We start from the raw sequence: 20,780 nt of genomic DNA on the forward strand, positions 1-20,780 counted from the left end.
CCTTGCTCCGCGTAAATAATTTACAGTGTACAATTTGTAAAACCATATTCTAAGGTGGCAGGCGATGAACACATTTCAGTATCTATATCGATTTCACGCAAGAGCATTTTGCTTAATTTAATATAATACAAATAATATAATTTGTTGAATTCTCGATTACCCAATTACATTTATTAGCTCGTAGGCTACTGTAAGTAAACTGAAAATGGTGACCATACACCAAGTTGAAATACAATTTTGGATTATGACTTCGTCAAATGTATTTCAGTCTATCAATCCATGTCGATAAATGTAATCAAGTAAGATGCACAGAAATAACAATGCACAGAAAACCCTATTCATATAATCATGCACAGTTATAAACTGATTGATACACACCCAAGTTTTAGACAGTTTATTAGAAAGATGTAGACAATAAAAAAGAATTTCCACTGTAATTCAACATCAAATTGAAGTTATTCAGCCTGGGATAATCTGTCAGGTTGAAATACAGAACAAGAACTCATATCACATTTCCTTGACAGTGCAAATATAATTTGGTCATTATACACGTTAACCTTATCTTCCCTGACACCGCTAGGCTAAGTATTTGAATTAACTACTGAACTACTGTACCTTTGAATAGAAGGCAATATTTGAGGACAAACAAAATGTTTGAATGTGGATATTTGGACCTGAAAATATTCACGCCTTCCTTTAATTTCATTGGTTATTGAAAGGGGTAATATTTTCTTTGAGTTCAATGCAATGTGAATGCTTGCTTGAACACGTTTAAAAGTGTGAACAAAACCTAGACCAGGGATAGTCATAAAATTGGGCTGTGAGGAAATACAGAGATGTCTAATCTGCAGAAATTCCAGATTTGATATTATGAACATTTATACGGGCACATTTAGAATTTAACAGATTTACAGGAAAAATGGGAAACATCTGAATTACAAAACTTAACTGTTTGCTGAGATTACTATCCACACACACAGGCTCAAAAGAGAAACCACTGCAAGATGCAACTGATTCTTGGCTTGTCTTCAAAAATAATATTGATCAAACTTTTACCTTGAATTACACAGAAACCAACTTTAAAACACAGAAAATTTGGACGTAGGTGTAAACCCATTTTTTTTTTATATATATATCAATACTTTTTTGAATTTCTTCACATGTATTGCTAGGTTGAGGATGACTGTACAGTTGTTCCAAAACAAATGTGCTTACTTGTAATTTATAGTAAAACAGAATACGCCAAAAGTGCAGCACGGCAAATGGAAGCGGAGATAGCTGCTTTGTACAACACTATGCATATTAATGTTCAGTTGACTGATTGGAGAGCACTCTGAACATGAGGCTATGGATTTAAATATGGCTACCAACTCATCTTTACAGTTTTTTTTTTCACTGCTTCAACCAAGATAGTTTGTTGATGAATCTTCCTGCATTCACTTTCCCGAAAAAGAGTATTTCATTCCAAATCTGGCATTTCTGAAAATGAAGAATAAAAAATAATTTGAATTATCATTAAATTCAGCAAATGTGTTGACTATTTACTACTTTTTTAAACTTGTCATTTAGGGCAAAAGGTTATGTGACTAACTAGTAGCTTTGGTTGCAAGGGCATGACCCCAGATTAACTTACAAAAGGATAGCTCTCAGTTGGTGGACCCTTGTTGAGTAAACGTTCAAGGCCCAGTTTCCCTGACATGGATTTAGCCTAGTCCTAGACTAAAAACGTTTTCAATGGGAATCTTCATTGAAATGTTTTCTTACTAGGACTAGACTTAATCCATGTCAGGGAAACTGGGCCTGAATGTTTACATGCACAACATTTGGTCATTCAGAATAAGTTAATTGTGAATGGACATTCCCAACCAAGTATCTGCACATTCTTAAGGTTTATTGTGGCTATTGGTTTACATGTAACCATATTACCTCAATAAAGTATTCAGCAGGAACAGATAAGGTTACTTACTTTCATCATCACTATCTGCAGACTCATCCTAAACATGAAATCAAGAAAATCATTTAGTGAAACATTTTCATTTGTGAATGATAACTGATGAAAAAAGGTATAAAACATTTTTTTCAAAAATGTTCTTACATCATCAGCTCCGTCTAAATCAGGTAGGTCATCCTCCCCTCCCATGGTATTCATCATCTGAAACAGATCGTTTGCTTTAAGCTCCTTTCTCATGTAACAACCGAATGTAAGGTCTTAGAATAAACTATGGGCCTTTTGGGTTCTGAAAAGAGCGCTAAGCTCTGGACACTCTCAAATGTGTTTTTAAGGCCATTAGCTGATATTTCCCACAGGTGTTAAGTCAGGGAGAATTGTGTTCCAGCTTTATTTGTTCTGAACCTGTACGACCAACAATGACCAATATTTTTTATTTATTTTATTTTATTTATTTTTTTTACAAAATAAACAAGATAAGGTAATAATTGTTACAACCATTTCCTGCCTACCTCTGAGAAACGGTCAAAGTTGCCAAGCTCCTCATCTGAATCATCCTCCCAGTCTTTCCAGTTGTTGAAGTCCACACTCAGCCAGGTTACCTGTGGAGACAAGTTAAAGAGGCAGCACAAGTAGTTTTTGGTAGGATTTAAACTACAAGAAATCAGGACTGACCTTAGCTTTATCTTTCGTTAGCCGTGGCCACGCCTTTCCTGGATCTGCTTTTCGTAAACAGCACAACACAGATCGATCTGTCCGTTTATGTTTGGACTCCTGTGTGTGATAGAGAATCACATGAGAAAGGAACTTCTGATCACAGCATCCAATGCATTTGGCAGGGCATGAAAGAAAATGCAGGCACATACGTGGAAAAACTTACATTTTGATCGATAGCTTCAAAAAGGTCTACTTCATTGTCATGTTTGACGTTGTCAGTTCCCCCAAAACAACTGTAGAGGAACAAAGATATATAAAAAAAAAGGGAGGAAGTTGTATATTTGTTGTCGATTTTTGTATTCGCATATCAGTTCATGGCTGCAGCTTTAAAATGCTGACAGCATGGCAAACTCACTCACCTGAAACCAAACTTTGTCTTGTCAAAATTGACTTTTACATCCCTGCTGTCTGCGACACAAAACTCAATGAAAACATAATCCCGCCTGTCGTACCACTTGGCTGTTGCTGGATGCCTGTGAATAGAGAAGAGTTGTTATATCTATAAAATATATATTTATATAGATTGTGTGCGTACGTAGATTTTCGTTCAATTTTCAAGAATATAAATAAATCTGTGTCATCAAACAACAGATGTTTGTAACAAAGTTATATCAAGTTGTACTGTGCTCAATCATTTTAGTTTTATAAGGCCTCATGACAAAACAAACGGCAAAAACGATGGCAACATCTCAGTGGGTGACAGGGGAACACAGGGGAACCACCTATAAGACAGGTGGGTCACACAGATACTACAGTAATCTGTGGCACAATGGTCATCAAAAGGAAGGTGTATCCAGTTGCCACATGGTCCATTTTCTACCAGCTTGTCACATTAGGTGCGTTCGACATGGACTGCGGCTGCATGAAACGACCGGCGAGAGTAGCCGCTTGCAGTCGAGGAGGAGTTGAAAACGGCTCTGTGAAGTTGGACATTCCAGCTTCTCGTGGTTTGCTGCATTGATGTCAGTCATGGCGATGCCATCAAGTGCTGTTTGCTTACTTTATTTATAATTTAACTTAGTCTTTCTGGTAGTGAAGAGGCTGACTAAAAGCCTTTCTTCAACACATTTTTAATTCAATTAAACTTTGAGCGTTGGCGAAACTGAAGGTGTCCAAATATTCCAAAACACGCTTCAAAGTTGTCGTGTGTGAGTCTGGCCAATCATGAAATTGCTGTGTCGTCACTTGAACCCGTGCAGTTGCTCTTGAGAAAATGCGCTCGGCTACACTGCCGGCAATTCTCGAATCAATCTCACGCTACTTTGATCGCGACGTCACAGTGACGTGTCCTCGGCGCCGTCTCAAGTCGGACAAAAAGTCTAACCAGAATGCACTTTTTCAAGTCAGCCCCTGCAGCGCCGCATGAAGTCGGGTCATGTCGAACGCACCTAGTGGCTTATGGTGCGTGTCCACTAGAGCGACGCAAATCGCTTGCCTTCCCACAGTGCACCTTGCTCGGGGGCGTGTCAGACAGATGAATGCAGAGTTGTAGTTCCTTAAAGTCACTGTTGTAGTTTGTATAACGTCATGGCAAAGTATGCAGAGTTGGCTTTCTCTCAATATTGATAAAAATACAACTTTTACACAGAATAAGCAAAAATCTGATACGCTGGCTAGATGTAGCATTATGTTATCTACTGTATACACTAGTTCTGGCTGTATTTTAATCAGTGAAAGATTAAATGTTACAGTACGCGATCAGACGCGTGCAACGCAGTCTCACAATATCGATGACAACTGTTACACACATGATGCAAGAAATCCAATGCACTAGCTATATGTAGCATATTTTATTCAGGGTGAAAGATCAAATATTACAGTATGCCACCGGGCACTCAGGATAACCAGTTGTGTATCGTTCCACCGACGACAGGACTATCTAGCTAACACAGTTACGTTTTGTTACGAGACAGAATTTAAAAGCACAAAAACCCCACCAGGAGCACCAGCAACATCGGCGACAATGCGCCATGCCTAATTTTTTTGTCCCATGACATGAAAATGTCACTTTAGGAGGTTATTTAACATTAATACGAGTTCCCGTAGCCTGGCTGTGGTCCCCCAGTGGTTAGAAATGTTGATAAGTGTAACCAAGCTCTGAGTATTCTTTTCCGCCTTTGAGAAAAAGAAGACGTAAACGCGCCGATTTGAAAAAGTTCCTCTTAAGTCGTCATAAGAGGAAAGGTTACCTCCACTTTCTCAGCTTTGCCCTCCCATAGAATTTGGCCCACCAATGAGAAAATGAGCTACAACTGTGCTAGCGCGATATTGGCTTTTCTTTGAGAGACATCATGGCTTGCAAACAACCGAAGCATGGCAGTTATCCCCGCCTTTCTCCTCCTAATAGCATTTAAAGCTACAGACACAGAAATGGCACGTCCTAAGGAAAGCTCCTTGTGGGACTGCTCGTAGTGGCTGTAATTCTTCACCAAGGCTAAATTTCTGGAAAGAGACTTCAGATACAGTACTAGGGGACCACTAGGGCCTATATAAAAGCACCCAAACACAGCATGCCATGGGACCTTTAACATATTTATACGAACACAGAGAAGTATCAAACAGAACTTGGTATGATCAGTTTGTCCTCCACCTTGAAACTGAAAACTAGAAATGTTTACCAACGGTTGCTATGTTACAAGAAACACAACAAGCCAATTGGCCATCGCTCGCGAAAATCGCTCCTCATTTACATAAAGTTGTGAACATCTCAACTCGAATCGCGTCGCTACCCACAATGCACAACGAAATCGATTCGCCTGGCTCCTTGAAAAATGAATGGAAAACATCGTGTCGCTCGCATCGCTGTAGTGGACACGCACCGTTAATGAAATATGTTTGGAAGCTCCTGATAAGCAGCAGCAAAGAGTAGTTTATTTGATGGCAGATCACACCGCAAGGCTGACGATTCTGATGAGCGTTGTCAAGACCTTGTTGAAATCTTTCCACAATCTGTTTCTAACAGTCAAAAACCCCAATCTCATACACGGTGATACAGTAGACAACATACTCACCCTAATATTATAATGTACAAGTTTCGTTTGGAACTGACCCACACATCATGCCCCCCTCATTCAATGATTCAATTATGTATTAACTCGCAAACGTTGATGCCCATCAAAAGCTTTTATCTAGACATCCAAGTAGATGGATAAATACTTTGTATAACTAACGTGACCGATTCACTAGTACTGTACTGCTAGCTATATAGGTTCATGAATTGGTCATATTAGAAAATTGAAATTAACGATACATGCGGTGCACTTAGCTAGCAAGTTAGCAAGCAGTATGTATGTCATCTTCCGAGCTAACTAGCATGCAGTGGCTAGTAGCATCATGAAGTATCGACATTTGGTGTCAAGTTAACAAAACGATGTTTCCGTTTAATTGTACTCGACCACAAGTCCACTAAAATATATTCAAAACTAAATTCATCGTTACATTTCTCCTAGCTACTTGCAGTTCCTCTACGTGTAAATTACATCCGTAAGCAAGCTAAATCGCCAGTCCTCCCGCCACTGCGCACTGGTAATACCCAAGTTAGCATTCGGAGGGTTGGTACGTTAGATTGCCAACTCGCAAGTGAAACAGTATGCTATGGCTATTTGCACGTCAAAGCAGCTCCGACTTTTCTGGAAGGGGCCGTTTCATGAAAGGACCAACACGTGCATATTTAGGGGATGCCGAATTTTGTTTAGCCAACATGCCTACTCATATGGGAAACATACATATATTTTAATCCAACTGTATTAGACCTGCGTAAAATGACACATTTTGATCTATGCAGTACTAATACAGAATGTTTGTATCGGGCAATACTAGTCTCGGCCTCCTTATGCTGTTTTCACTAGCAGCATGCTATTATTTAGCTAGTTGGCTAGCTAGCTATTCTCTGCGGACACGCGCTCGCCATTCTTTTCAAACTTACATGACTTGATATGTGGATGCGAGATCTCCTTCTCCTTGATAATAGATATGTTGGGAATAACTGTCCCTTTCGTTTCAATTGGCTGAAGTAAAATAGAAGTAAATAAACAATATGCCCGCACACTGCACTGCTGCCCTTTCAATGCCTGTTTTACACTCGTTTAGTACTGGGTCGCGGTAGTGACTCGTATGAATGACGCTGACGCAACTATCGCGCGCACAGACGTTTCTAGATTCACCACAGCTGCGATTGATGTGATGACGGGAAGAAAGGCTCTGTCCTTTCCTTCGCTTCGCGCATGTAACTGACAACTCTGCAGCCTCAGAAAATTACTTGATTTGTGTTTTCTTTGAAATATTACTCTTCCCAGTCCTCAGAAGACAAGTCACCCTTAGAATCAGAATCACCTTTATTTGATAAGTTGACAAACAAGGAATTTACTGAAATAAATCTTACAGAATAGTGAAATGCTACGCAAAACATCCTATGCAAAAAAACATGTCTATCAAAACATTCTTTTGTTTATAGTTACGTAAATATAACTTAAATTATATTGTTTTGATATATTAGCTACCTGAACATATTGACACCTTCATTTATGTCTGTGCATGTTATCTAGATCTGTTGTACCAGACTCATCTTCGGTCCCACAGAATGAAAACTGGGACTGCCTAAATAGCTCTTCAGTTTTCCCAACTTATTTTACTTAAATTCCAAAAGAACGTGTTGAGTTTTGTTAACACCAAATGAACGTGCATTCAATTTCATACACCCCAAAATTCAAAGAGACACTAAATTCAATTCATCAAGCCACAACTTTATTTCCATTTTGGGTATAAATTGTACAAACAAGTGTAGATTAAATCAGCAACCTTTCATAAACCCCTTCTCCTCCCATGTGCTCTTACATCGTCAATTCCTGTGAAAACAAAAACAAATGTAAATTTTTGTACAAGCACAAGCTTTTTGACTTTGAAAAAGGTTTCTCTTCTCAGGACAGAAAGGTTGGCTTCATTGGACTCAGAAGAACGAAAGTCACTGTATCAATCATCATAGAAGAGAGCATAATTCAATATAGTCTGAACTGATCATTTGAGTTTAGACTGGCAAACTCACAGATGGTGTATGTGTGTGTAACACAGAATATATATTTATATAAACACAACCTTACCATAATAGCATTGACAATGTCGTTGTTGTTGTTTTTCAGAGCGCGTACAGCCTTTGCCCGCGACACATTGGCTTGTGACATCACGAGTTCAATGTCCTTCACCTCAACCCCAGTCTCGTCAACCTATTCAGAAGAGCACAGTTCAAATACAGAACGTGGATTGATGAGATTTGATTGATTCCAATTTGTTTTGGAAAGTGGAATATACGACGAGAACAGTATGTATCATCAAGAGTTAACAAGATATGAAGACACAGTTAAGAGAGCCCCCCCCATCGTCTCTAACCTCCTCCTCTTCGCTCTCCTCCTGTACAGTGGGCGTCTGTGTGTTTTCCTGGATGTTTGACACGGCTTCTCCTTGTACCTTGAACTTCTCTGCAGCGGCTAGCTGGGCTTGCTGAGACAGATCTTCAATCTAAGGCACAAAGAACAGGATAATGAGTTATACCAAATAATTCATTTGACATAAAAAGCAACTGGACCAGGCTGTCAAAAAAACAGCACATTAAATAGAAAGTTGCATCTTCAAATGTTATCCCAGAGAAGAAAAAAAACTGCTGTTAGTTATTGACCAGAGTGAGACATTAAACATAATTAAGACCATTGAAAGTTCACTGTTTGAATTAGGGATGGACATTCGACTAAATTGTCTTAATCGATCGTCGGGAGAATTAACGATCGATTTTCGATTAATCATTAACATTTTTATATTAAAATTCACAATTTATAGGCTATATTAAAATGCAGTGAAAATAGAAAAAACACAGCGTGTTTCCGCATCGAGATCTGTAGTGTAAAGGGCCCTATTATCGTCCACTCTAAATCTCCAACGTTCGGGGCCCCATTATCGTCCACAACCGTTTCTTCCGTTAATTTCTTAAAGAAGATATGCAGCAGCAACGAAAGAAAGTAACTCATCGATATGTACACATCTTATATTGCTGCACACCAAATTACAGCTTCTTACTTCGAGATTTGAGTATGTAAATACGCTCTCAAACTGTATGTGTAGCATCTGCCTTCCGCAGCGTCAAACTGACAATTCTCCATTGAAAGTGGTTGGGTGGACGATAATGGGACCCCCTGGCTAACTGCTAAAATCAGGAAATTAACATTTCTAGGCATATCCGGATTGGATTTCAATACCGGAATGTTATAATATAGGTGTGTATCTATATATTAAAGTATAATGCTGTGACATAGGCCTAACGTTTTTAATTTGTATTATAACGACATTTTGGTAACATTGCTAACGAGCGTCGAGAACTAGGTGGACGATAATGGGACCCCTTACTAGGTATTACAACAAAAACAACTATTTCTGTAACTCCTAGAAGCGGAGCCGACAGCTAGAAGCTGTGTTCAAACTCAACTGACCCTCGTTTTTTTCCGGCTAATTAACAAAGCTTCATAAAAACCTTTGCCCTCAACAATACTTAAGGGTAGCATATCCATCTCGATGGACTTACAGATCCGTTGGGTAATTTTCTCTGCTCGTTGTGCATCGCAGCTCCTCCGTGCTAGCACCAAGAGCAGGATGCACCGCCACTAACCAGGGTCGGATGTACGTTCTTCAAGTGGTACATCATGGATCATTTGAGTCGTGGAGGAGTTGTATTTATACTCAGCTTTGCAGTGTTGGCAGTGAACAAAGTAATTTTTTAGTCTATATGGTCTCACGCTACACTTCGCCGTGACCTCTTCATATTTACTTTTGAAATAGCTACATGGAAACTCGCCGGTAACTGAGTGGGCCTGTGGCGTTTTTTTTCCAAACATTGGCTTCATTTGGTAAAATGTTTAATTGCTGCCACATAGTGAAATCCATTGCAATCCTTCAAGACTCACACTACGCAACAGAACACGCATTAGTTTTATCGATGAACAAATAATGTTATCGACTAAATTCTTAACGATCGATAATCGATCGTCGATTAATTATGCCCATCCCTAGTTTGAATCTTACCTTAGCTTCACCAAAGACAATATAGGTGTCTGATGCAGGACTCTTGTACACGTCTGGTTTGGTGATGACGAACAGGATGTTCTTTGACTTGCGAATGGTAACCCTGGTGACTCCCGTTACCTGCCTCAGACCCAATTTAGACATAGCCTGAAAGGCAGGGAAAGAAAAAAAAGTTGTACAAGTCATGTTCATGTATTAAAAGCAAGGAAAGGACCCCAAACATCTGTTTGATTTTAAAGAGAACCTTAATTCAGGACTTGAAATTATGTTTTTTACCTGGTAGCAATGGTGCTCCTTAATTAAAAAAAGTTAGGAGCACCAGCAAAAATGTAGGAGCACCAACCACACATTTCTATATCGCCTTTACAGCACTTCAAATTTTGACTGCGAGTTTTGTAAAGAAATTAAAACAGGTTGCACCATAACGATTATTTGCACTCGCACAAATGCTCCCAAATATATTTTGAGGTCGCACAGATAAGATTTGGGGAAGATATGCGACCAAATGGTTCAAGCCCTCTTAATAACTGCTATGGTTATGATCAGCATAGTATTGTTCCCCCACATTTCTTTCAAATAGGTAAGCATCGTACATTACAACAGATGCAAGTAAGGAAATACATTTTAGGATGGCTAGGTAACTGAAAGGAAAATCACTTGTTACCTTTCGTGCCTTCTTTTCACTACGGCTCTGTTTGGCTTTGCTTACTGGTTCTTCATCTATCTCTGCAGCAGCAGCAAGCTGTAGAAAAGAAAACATTAAAACCTCCACAATATAAAATAACCCACAGCATGCAGTCAAAGGTCAGGACCTGATCGTTTTTATTGCTAAATACTTGTCAGGCATTTCACTTTAGACCTTTTCTCTTCTCAGGACAGAAAGATTGGCTTCAGTAGACTCAGAAGAACGAAAGTCACTGTGTTATTCATCATTGAAGAGTCAAGGGTCTTAACATTACTAGGTAATTCTCAAATATCCAGGAGGTGAAGGCAGTATCAGCGAGTATTTGACCTCAGCCAGTATTTTTAATTTCCTTTACTTGAGCTGTCCCCTTCAGGTCTTGCAATATCACAAATGTGGTTACCTGAGCCTGCTGCGTCTGTGTCTGAGCAGAGTCCTGTTCCTCCAGATCTGGTACTGACTCATCACTGTCCGATTCAGTGCCAGAACCTGTAGGCCCCCCCACAAAAACAGCAATGAGCCACAGCACATGTTGACAACTTCACATATCTTGAGGTAACCTATGAGACAAATTGTTATTTTAAGTGGACCAAGTATGTAAGAGGCCTGGATGAGGAGACAGAAATTTTGAATGTGCATAGTAATCGTTTTACTTGTCATCTGAGGCACTGAAACACAACGGTTATGTGGATGGGGTTAACAAAAGAACCTGCTATCCGTATAAAAATGAATGCATTAGCAGGCAAATGTAAGAAAATGAATGGAAATATTTTATATCAACCCTTTAAAAACAGATAAAGAACCTCCCAATTAAAAATGTGTATTAATGTTTTAGGAAATATACTATTAACGTTTGTCATGTTGCACAATAAGCTCAAAATGCATTAAAACCTCAAAAGGAAAAAAATATTAAATAGACAAAAGTAGTCTTTCTGTTCCTTGAACCTTTTTGGCAGTGGTAAATATAACAACGACCTTGTGGTTCCATCCCAAATAGTATGAAATGGTCCTCAAATGTGGGAGCACTAATTAAACCAATAAATAGTTAAAAATCTAGAAGTCATCTTTGAAACAGGCCAGTTCTTAAGGTTAGCAGTTTGAACCGAGCTAATGGAGACAAATATTCTCTATTTGATTGTTTTCTAGAAAGCAAAAATGTTGGGAAACCACACAGGAGACACAGGACACAGAAAGGAGAAGAAATACCCTTGTCATTCTTGATCACTGGCTCCACCTTCGTTGGAGTTTTAGCAGGGACTGTTACAGGTTTTGGGGCTGAAACGGGGGATGGTGGAGGTACAACAACCACTTCAACGGGTTTAGGGACCGCTGGGGCAGTCACTGCAGCTGGTTCAGGAGCAGCAACTGGCTTATCAGCAGCAGGCTTAACAGGGGTAGGTTTAGGAACCACTGGAGTAGGCACTGCATCTGGTTCAGGGGCTGGTGCAGGAGCAGCAACTGGCTTCTCTGCAGCAGGCTTAACAGGGGTAGGTTTAGGAACCACTGGAGTAGGCACTGCAGCTGGTGCAGGAGCAGCAACTGGCTCATCAGCAGTAGGCTCAACAGGGGTAGGTTTAGGAACCACTGGAGTAGGAACTGCAGCTGGTTCAGGGGCTGGTGCAGGAGCAGGATCTAGCTTCTCTGCAGCCGGCTTAACAGGGGTAGGTTTAGGAACCACTGGAGTAGGCACTGCAGCTGGTGCAGGAGCAGCAACTGGCTTATCAGCAGCAGGCTCAGAGGTAGGTTTAGGAACCGCTGGGGCAGGTACCTTAGCTGACTTTTCAGCAGCACCCTCAGCAGGGGGAGGAGGGGTAGGTACAGCTGCCTGTTCAAGAGCTGGTACAACAGCAGGCTCAATAACAGGCTCAACTGAGGCAAGTTTAGGGGGAGCTGGTTGTGCAGCTGGCTGGTTAACCACCTCAACTGCTGACGGTTTAGAAGGAGCTGTTACAAGCTTAGGGAACTCTACTACAGCAGGGGGTAGGAACACTGGCATTTTGACAGGCTCTGCTGGTGGAATAAGAGGAGGGAGGTCATCATCCAAGGCAGGTAAGGGTGCAGCCTGGGGGGCAGGCCTAATTGGAGCTGGGACAGGGTCCAAACATGCCTTCACCTCAACCATCTCTGTAACCTCAATTGATTTGGGCTCTGGGCTGACTGCAGACACCTCAGGAGCAAGTTTAGGGGAACCTCTTGCAACTGCTTCTGCAAATGAGACAGGTGCAGCAGCAGCAGGCTTAGAAGTCACTTTGAAAGCCACAGGGGCTGCAACAGGCTTGGGCGGGATGGGTTTGGGGGCTGCAGGCTCAGCAGGGACAGAAACGAGGGCAGGTTCAAGCGCAACTGGGGTCACTTTGGCCTCAATAGGTTCAGTTTTTGGCTCAACAGGCTTGGCCTCTGCTGGTGGGATAGATTTACACTCAACAGGGTCAGCTACAACTGGTTCTGGAACAGGAGCCTCAGCTGGGACTGGCAAATCACGAGAGGGTTTGAATGGCTCTCCTTTAACCTTTCCTTGTTTGCCAGCCTTTACAACCTTGGGGGCAGCACGATTGCTTGGGCTAGATGCAAAGCCTCCGGGTGAGGAGGCTAAGGGAGATCGTGGAGTGGAGGATGAAGTGGACTTGGGGGAGGTGGGAGATGATGAGGAGGCAGACATCGAGGATCGTTTTCTTCTGCCAGGGACAGCCTTTGGGGCAGAAGAACCTGGTCCACCCTTTGCCTCTTTGCCTTTGGCCTTAGATGGGCCAGCAGCAGCCTGAGCGGAGGCAGCCACACTTTCAGGGGCAGGAGGTGTGGCTGAACGAAACAAATGTTTTTATGAGTGCGGAATTTAGTGAAAGGTGGATCCATGCGTGTTAACATCTGAAGCAGTTTTGCCTCATCATGATTAAGAAAAAGTGAACACCACACCACACTATCAAGTGTCCAAGCAAATCCATTAGAACCGTCAGTCAACTCGAAAAAACAATTCAAGCACAGTTCCACACTCAATTTAGTGTTACTCCAAAGTTAACAACCCATGGTCAAATCTGAGGACTCACTCGGTGCAAAGGGGGTAAACGGCAAAATGCATGGCAATCTGCATTGATATAGCGTGGCACTACTGACGTTTGAGACAGTTCATAGACCAGTGACCCTCAAAAAAGTAACCCTCAAACCTTAATTATTGCTAGTATACCAAGAGCACATACGAACCATTTCAAGCTCAAAACCAAATAATCAAACCTTATTAACTTCAAGTAAACTTAGTATATAATGACAAGATATGTTTAATTAAATCTATAAGTAGTAAACACATTGCAAGAGAAGTGTGCAGTTGAGAAATGTTGGATCAATCCTTTCCAGAAAACAAACACGCAACATGCACGTTACAGTATAGCCTCCTCATTATACAAAATTGGATAATTGAATTGTTTCATAGAGATCCAAATACATTGATAAGGAAGACAGTGAGAAAAATGCAACAGTCATAAGACAATGATTACAAACTAGCAAAAAAGACAGGTTGATGGACGTGAGATATTTTTTTAACATTCAGTACAAAACGGACTGGCCTGCTTCAAGAAATAACAAGAGTTAAACCGTATTCAAAAAGAGACCGCAAGTTTTAAACAAACCAAATTTAAAATATAGATTATGCTTAAAATAAGCATTTACCATTGATTCATCATATGAGTGTTGTTACCAGTTTAAGTACCAGTGGAAACGGAAGAAAAGGCCTTATTGTTGCAAGCATGTGGAACCAAAGATCTGAGAGGAAGCTGGGTTGGAAATGGAAAAGCAGCTTAACTTTCCACACAAATGAACCCACCTGACAGGTGCCGGGTGGTGAGGGATGGGCCTGCACGATTAGACATCACCTTTGTCTGGATGGCTTCAGAGAGCAAAGTAATTGGCTCTTTCTCAAGACTGGTCACCCCAGTCATATCAGCAGGCAGCGATTCCGGTTCAGTTGCAACAGTGTCCGATCTAACCACTTCAAAGCTTGGTTTGGCATCATCAGCTTCATTTGTAGACAGGCTAACCATCTTCAAATCTTCATTGATAATATTAACCGCAGGCTCGGAAGTGACCTCTGGGGCAACTCGTGCCGTGCCATCCACTGTGTCAGCAACCTCTTCCACAATTGGCACTGGTTCTTGGACAGGAGCATCTTTGGCCACCACCACGGGGTCATGAATAGCAGGTTCTCCTGCAGCTAGCTCAGGTTCCTCTTGTACAACAGGCTCTATGGCTGCATCTTGTTGGTCTTGAACAGCTGAATCCTCACTGATGGCTGATGGTTCTTGAACAGCTGCTTCTTCTTGAGCAGGTGTGGCAGCTTCAACTTGGTCAGTGGTCACTTGTGGTATAGAAGCTTCATCTGAAGGTAATGACACTTCAGCCTGCACAGTACCTTCAACTAAAGCTACACCGTTAAGCTGGCTTATGGGAACTTCTTGCACTGGTTGTATCTCAATCTCCATGGAGCCTTCTGCAGGCATTGGATTCTCCAAAGTGGCTGCCTTGGTGACTTCAGAAACAGCCATCTCAGGGGGAACAGAGGGACTCAACACCCCTGGAGTAGATAGGATGGAAAGGAGGAGCAAGAGGAGGAGCAGCAGGGAGTGATGTAGTCATTGCGATGGTGTGTGTGTAGAGGAAAGGGGGAAGTTACTGTACAGAGGCAGGGCTACTGAACGGAACCCTTTAAGATATGGACATGGCACAATAGGCCTTCATAGAAGCTCAGGTCCAAAATTATTTGTTAAAAACAAAAACATTAGGGTTGTGATTACCATATTTCAATTGAACCAATGTATGAGTGATGTTGGTCAGGGATGCAGACATCAGCTTTACATTCACCATTTGAAAGAAAACCAAGAATAGGTGTGTTGTGTGCGCACACACGAAACTTGTGCCCATTTCCCAGATATCATGCAGTGTTTATGTGTATAAGATCGACAGTGGGAATATACAACTTTCAGACCCCAAGTGAGTAAAACCCTCTTGAAGGAAGGGTAGCATTCAATACTACAGACTAAATTGTGATTTAACATGAGCCAAAGTCTCTAACAAAGAAATAAAGAAGTGTTATAATACTGATGGCTACTTTAACATGGTCAATGAAAACAATGTGCATGAAATAAACAAAACCAAAATACATGTTTTACCATGATAATGATCAGTGCCACGCCTTTTTGACAAGATTGCTCATTAATTTAAATGTTTTCGTGCGGGGTTTGTTTCACTGCAATGTTCAGTCTTAGTGTGCAAGACTACAAATACCCGTGCATTACCCATGTGTGTTATACAACACAGTTGTCTGTGCAGTTACATTCAACAGGCTGTTGTGAGTTTGTTTGTGTAAACTGGGGTCCAGGTTAACCCTTTTCTTAACAGTGGAAAGAATTCTTATTTTTGAAGGACACATTTAGTCCCTTATCCTATCCACCCACAATATAAAAGGATTTGAGATAAGTCAACTCATTTTAAAATAAACCCAACACATTTCTCATAAATACTCAAAAAGGGGAACCAGGGCAACACTCAGTTGACCCACAGGAAGAAAAGAATATATGTATTTTTTTGTCACCATTGGATTTTGTATGGTTATTCTAATAATGGAATAATAATAGACCTATAATGTATCAATATATCCAGTGTAGTATTTTGAGTTCCAGGACCCCATTTACTTGGGTTGTTTAGTATATTAACATGCAAGTGGGAAATAACTATTATACGTACCAGTTTCTACTTGAGGCTGCTGCATCTCCTGCTCGGTGACTGGAACTGTCTCTGTGGCTTCGCCGGGCATTTTTGTCTGAAAGGAGATAAAGGAATAACATGGTTACTTTGGAAGTTGACCATTAATGTTAACTTGAACTAATAATGTGAGTCACGAACCAAGATCCCTTGAACCACAAACCGTATTAAATGAAATTGGTTCATAATCTTTTTTTATTTAGTCAAAATGGCAATATCCTTGTGCTGAAATGTCACCATTCATTGAAAATGTTGACGTTAAAAGGGTATCAAGTATAGAGTACATGGCCCCGCCCGAGTTTACTTGTTGAAACACATTCCTATAGCAATTGTATGGCAAAGTACTAGATACCATCTTGCTATCGGCTAACTAACCTTATTGTGCACATGCCTGCCCCAATTCACGTGTCCGACTAGCCAAGAAGGCAGATTGCTGACTAACGTTCTCGTTTGTATTTCTCAGTAGCCATTTTAGATAATAGGATTGGTTGCAGGACAGTGGATTATACAAGTTTAAAAAAGTATAATACAGTTCAAACCCATCGAGTCAAGCTATTTAACTTGACTAAACAGCGAAAGCAGGCAGGCTCGCAACACATTTGTGCTGTAAATGCTTACTGGCTGCCCAGTCAAAGCTTAAAGCTACTGAACCAGGCATGCTAGCAACTATTTTCAAAACACAAGTATCGTGGTGATAACTAACTCCCATTTATCAACTAACATTATTGAGTTCTGTCAACACCCCACAAAAGTAGCACGCTACTATGTCCTGAAACCTGACGGTGCGCTGTCAATCTAGCCAGGATAGCTGACAAAGAAGATTCCTTCCTTTTTCGCCAACTCTAGCTAGCCAGCTAATAGGAACTACACTGACAGCACAATCAGCATGAACTAATAACAAATTAAGTGTGCCCAGCCGGAATATTTCTCATGCACTCCAGGAGGCTGATAACTCATCTGTCAAGTTGGTTCTCGACCATTAATATCCATATAAACTCTAACCAAGTCGGCCTGAGTTTGCTAGCGCCATGTCCCCCCCGCCCCCCCCCCCCCCCCCCCCCATTTTGAACTAGCGATGAGGAACATTTACAGTGGGTATTTTATTGTAGAGCAAACAAAAATGTGTAATATTTACATAAATACAAATCCATTTTTCTAACGAACCATAAAATATATGTTGTTGGAAGTTATATCATAGACAATTTGTAGGATGAAGTTAGATTACAAGCAGAGACACTCACCGAGTCAGGACACTATTTCCAAGATGGCTGTAAGAGGGATTTCTGACCTCTGTCTCGCGGTGATATCAGACTAGCTTTACTTCTGGTTCCGGGTTGTGTTTGAGCTTGTTAGTATTTAGGGGTTGCATCTTTTTCCACTAACAAAATCAAGCACGAATGTGAATAATAAATGTATCACTGTGAATACAAGCAGCCAGTGTAGTTAAACTGTACGAAAATTACAGACATAAAAAAGGTATGAAAGTATTTTATTAAAGAAATGAAAACAAAAATATGCACAGTAAAAATACAAATATGCAGAATGTTGTATGTGCATGAGTAGCTGTATGGGAATGTATACCTTTAATATAAATGCAATGAGCAATATCAAACTGTGGACATTTAATTACATCACACATACAACATCTGTAGACTTAAAAGTCCTTTTGCATATCTGTGAGAAAAAAGAAATGTAGTATTGTCATTAACTTGTTCACATCTTAATGTGATCTTTACAACAGGATTTAAAAATTGTATTTTACGTACCAATCTTTTTCAGAAGCTCGCCTTTCCGAGAGCGCGCCATGCTTTCCACAAACTGATCAAACAGTTTCACATACTTAGCCAAGCTTGTACGTTTGTAGTCTGTAGCAAATGAAAAATATATCATAATGCGTTTTCGTTGCCTAAAACAAATCATGGAAAATATGACTAAATATACATTGTTTAGTAACAATGCAACAATACACGTTGAAAAGCTTGAAAGGACAGATTAAGCTACATATAGTGTATCATCAAAGGTGGGGTTCTTGCTTGTTACCTCTCAACTTCCGTCGCTCTCCTGCCTCTTTCTCGTTCTCTTTCTCCTTGGCATCTTCCTCATCTTCCTCTGCTGTCCAGGGCCGATCAAGCTCCTCACAGATTAGACTGGAACAGCAAGGGTAATAATACCACTGATGAGTATGGCTCACATAGTATCAACCAGACTTGGGCAGAATGGAAGCAGGACAAAGAAGTGACAAACTGACTGAAAACATACCTGATAGTGGGCACATCAAAGGGATCAAACTCATTCAGTTCTCTCAGGTCAATAGGAACAGAGATTCGCCCTAATGGGGTCCAGAAAATGTATGCAAAGAGTTACATGTTTGATAGAAAGGAATATAAAATGTCTTTTTTTGTGTGTGTAACCATGCATAGCTAGGAGAGCTGTCTCAACCTGTTTTGGGGTGGACACTGAAGGGGCTCTTTAGTAAGTGGTTCACTCCTTTACTGACATTAACATCAAGTCGTGGGTAGCAATACTGCAGCATAATCTCCATTTCAAAGTAGTGGCCTTTCTTAGTAGTTCCCTGGGTGAATAATAAATAAGTGGTCAGCCAACATGCCGAATATTGTGAGCTTTAACATGGCTTCGTTTTTACTGACACATCACTTACACGTTTTTGTTCAGCTAGAATCTTGAGCCTGTCCCAGCGCTTCTCAGGATTTTTCTCACTTTGAAAGTACTGCAGCAACTCCTTCCTGATATGTTAAGTATATGGTTAAGGACATGGACATTTTATTGTAACAAGGCCTTATAATAATGCTGAGTGTGTGTCCTGGCAAGACTATTCAAAAGAAAAAGGATATCTTCAGGGACAAGGGAGAGCACTTTGTCAGTAGTCTCCTTGATGCTCATTATGTCCTGGTCCTTTAGAGCATACTGAGGGAAGTACTGCGTCACCACTGTCAGGGCCTCTCTGGTAGGTACAGAGAATATTTATGTGACATATACAAAACTAAGCTCAAGCTCCATGGCTTATTAAGGTGCAAGAAAATGTTGCATGTCTTACTTGATGAAAGGATGAATTGGGTCTGTCAGCACCACTTTCCTTGCTGTCTCTTCCCCACCCTGCAAAAAGCAAATTATTTTCCAATAGAAAATATTTCCCACCAGCATTTTATTATCAGAAATCTCTCTTTCAATATTTCTTATTGGGTGCGAAGGCTTTTTACTTTCGGTGTTTTAATTTGATGAGTGTGGAACAATGTTGTATTAATATGTCACATTACCTTCACAAGGCTGAGGTACTCTGCAACAGCAGAGCGTGCTGCCACAGAGAGCTTTCTGGCTGCCTCGTCACACACCCAACAATGCACCCCTCTTCTGCCAGAGTAAACCCACAGGCAGTGCTGGAAACCAAAGTCGTCTGGAATAGAATAGTATTGCCATTTGCCATTAGTCAACCTGCTACAGGACCTATTCCTCATCTACAAACTTTAGTTTTCCTAATTCACCTCGAAGGGCCCTGTCCAGGATACGGATGGCAATAGTCATCAGAGTCCAGCATTTTGGGCAGATGTCTGCAGCACTGAAAACAGCAGAACAAAACATTGGGCAAAACCTCTGCATCCAGATAAGCTTAAGGATTTTTTTGTGTGGCTGTAGTTTAGATACCTGCAGCAGCTTCTGACATCATCATAGTCTGTCATATCAATATCAAACACCAACTCTTTCTCCAGAGCCTGGAAGGTTCCAGACTTCACAGTGTTGTGCTGATTGGGCTGTAAGTGACAAAAAAATAACCTGCAATTATGGAAAAAAAAGGAAGACAGCCAAAACAATCACTGACAAATCCCAAGCCTCTACCCCATTCTCTTCTATTTAGAAACATGTACTTTTTCATCATTTAGACCTGATCAACACTAGCATAATCACCATAATCAATGATAGAGGGGCTAGAAAAAAAACATTCTAACAATAACAAAGCCTCACTCTGTGACTGTAGACAGCCCCGATATCAATCTTGAAGGGGTTGATCTTCTGCATCTCTTTCTCTAACTCGTGCTGACTACTAAAAGACTGGTATCGAACGTAAATGTCATCCTTCAGGGTGAAGCTAAACTCTCGGTTCTGGAAGTAGTTCTTTGTCACTGTGAGAAGCAGGGCACAAATAACAACATTAGACGTTACCGATGACAGCTAACTAAGTGATTCATATAGCTTTGAGTTCCAAAATAGTAGCAAGAAGGTTAAATAGCTAATGATTTCATAGTTAAATCTTTTGATACGGGCATCTTTAATAAAAAAACAACAACTTAAAGCCATTTTATATTATTATTGTAAAGGTGATAGTTAAATATTAGCTAACATCAGTTGTTGTCTTAGCTTGCTATCCAACCAGCTCACCTCCTCCATAGTTCAACCACCGGTAGTATTGATAATATGGGAAAAGTCGCCTGTAATACAAAGGCAATAAATCTGGCAGCGATGCTGGGTCGTAATCTGAGGACAGCATTGCTAGAAATGTAAAATATATGAAAATCTATTTTAAAGTTGATCTGGCTGCTTTGACACATAAAACTACCACACCGCTGAGTGAACGCGCCAAAATCTGTAAATAGGCATTTCGTTTTGTAA

At 40.7% G+C, this 20,780-nt stretch overlaps 3 protein-coding genes and 2 non-coding genes across 7 annotated transcripts; all 5 read right to left on the reverse strand.

The window, feature by feature from the left end:
• Positions 1–379: 379 nt before the first annotated feature.
• ptges3b (prostaglandin E synthase 3b (cytosolic)) lies at positions 380–6,775 on the reverse strand. Its single transcript, XM_047040601.1, has 8 exons — positions 6,591–6,775; positions 3,025–3,138; positions 2,829–2,898; positions 2,624–2,722; positions 2,461–2,550; positions 2,096–2,152; positions 1,967–1,994; positions 380–1,479 (listed from the first exon to the last, which is right to left on the reverse strand). Coding segments are annotated over exons 1-8 (480 nt in total). The 5' UTR covers positions 6,593–6,775; the 3' UTR covers positions 380–1,459.
• Positions 6,776–7,386: 611 nt separating this feature from the next.
• Positions 7,387–17,505, reverse strand: LOC124480451 (nascent polypeptide-associated complex subunit alpha). Of its 3 annotated transcripts, XM_047039779.1 has the most exons (9): positions 17,399–17,501; positions 16,140–16,215; positions 14,224–14,970; positions 10,813–10,898; positions 10,392–10,469; positions 9,728–9,874; positions 8,048–8,176; positions 7,762–7,884; positions 7,387–7,509 (listed from the first exon to the last, which is right to left on the reverse strand). In XM_047039779.1, exons 2-9 carry the CDS (start codon positions 16,207–16,209, stop codon positions 7,495–7,497), a joined length of 1,395 nt encoding a protein of 464 aa, XP_046895735.1. In that variant the 5' UTR covers positions 16,210–16,215; positions 17,399–17,501; the 3' UTR covers positions 7,387–7,494. The 3 variants fall into 3 exon arrangements, with proteins under 3 accessions (XP_046895735.1, XP_046895736.1, XP_046895734.1); XM_047039780.1 differs by lacking the exon at positions 14,224–14,970 and having other exon boundaries at positions 17,399–17,497; XM_047039778.1 differs by lacking the exons at positions 7,387–7,509; positions 7,762–7,884; positions 8,048–8,176; ... (1 more) ...; positions 10,392–10,469; positions 14,224–14,970 and having other exon boundaries at positions 10,884–13,208; positions 17,399–17,505.
• LOC124481288 lies at positions 7,577–7,650 on the reverse strand. The gene has a single exon (XR_006957637.1). It is a non-coding gene; the product is annotated as a small nucleolar RNA SNORD59 (small nucleolar RNA).
• On the reverse strand, positions 10,593–10,666 carry LOC124481287. Its single transcript, XR_006957636.1, has one exon. It is a non-coding gene; the product is annotated as a small nucleolar RNA SNORD59 (small nucleolar RNA).
• Positions 17,506–17,630: 125 nt separating the features above from the next.
• On the reverse strand, positions 17,631–20,778 carry prim1 (DNA primase subunit 1). The gene is made up of 13 exons (XM_047040173.1): positions 20,550–20,778; positions 20,136–20,293; positions 19,818–19,924; positions 19,658–19,731; positions 19,433–19,569; positions 19,213–19,271; positions 19,010–19,119; positions 18,817–18,908; positions 18,597–18,729; positions 18,417–18,486; positions 18,198–18,304; positions 17,924–18,022; positions 17,631–17,831 (listed from the first exon to the last, which is right to left on the reverse strand). The coding sequence occupies exons 1-13, from the start codon at positions 20,656–20,658 to the stop codon at positions 17,812–17,814; spliced, it is 1,275 nt and encodes a 424-aa protein (XP_046896129.1). The 5' UTR covers positions 20,659–20,778; the 3' UTR covers positions 17,631–17,811.
• Between the last annotated feature and the right edge of the window lie 2 nt (positions 20,779–20,780).

Source organism: Hypomesus transpacificus, chromosome 18, assembly GCF_021917145.1.
Source record: "Hypomesus transpacificus isolate Combined female chromosome 18, fHypTra1, whole genome shotgun sequence".
NCBI lineage: Eukaryota > Metazoa > Chordata > Actinopteri > Osmeriformes > Osmeridae > Hypomesus > Hypomesus transpacificus.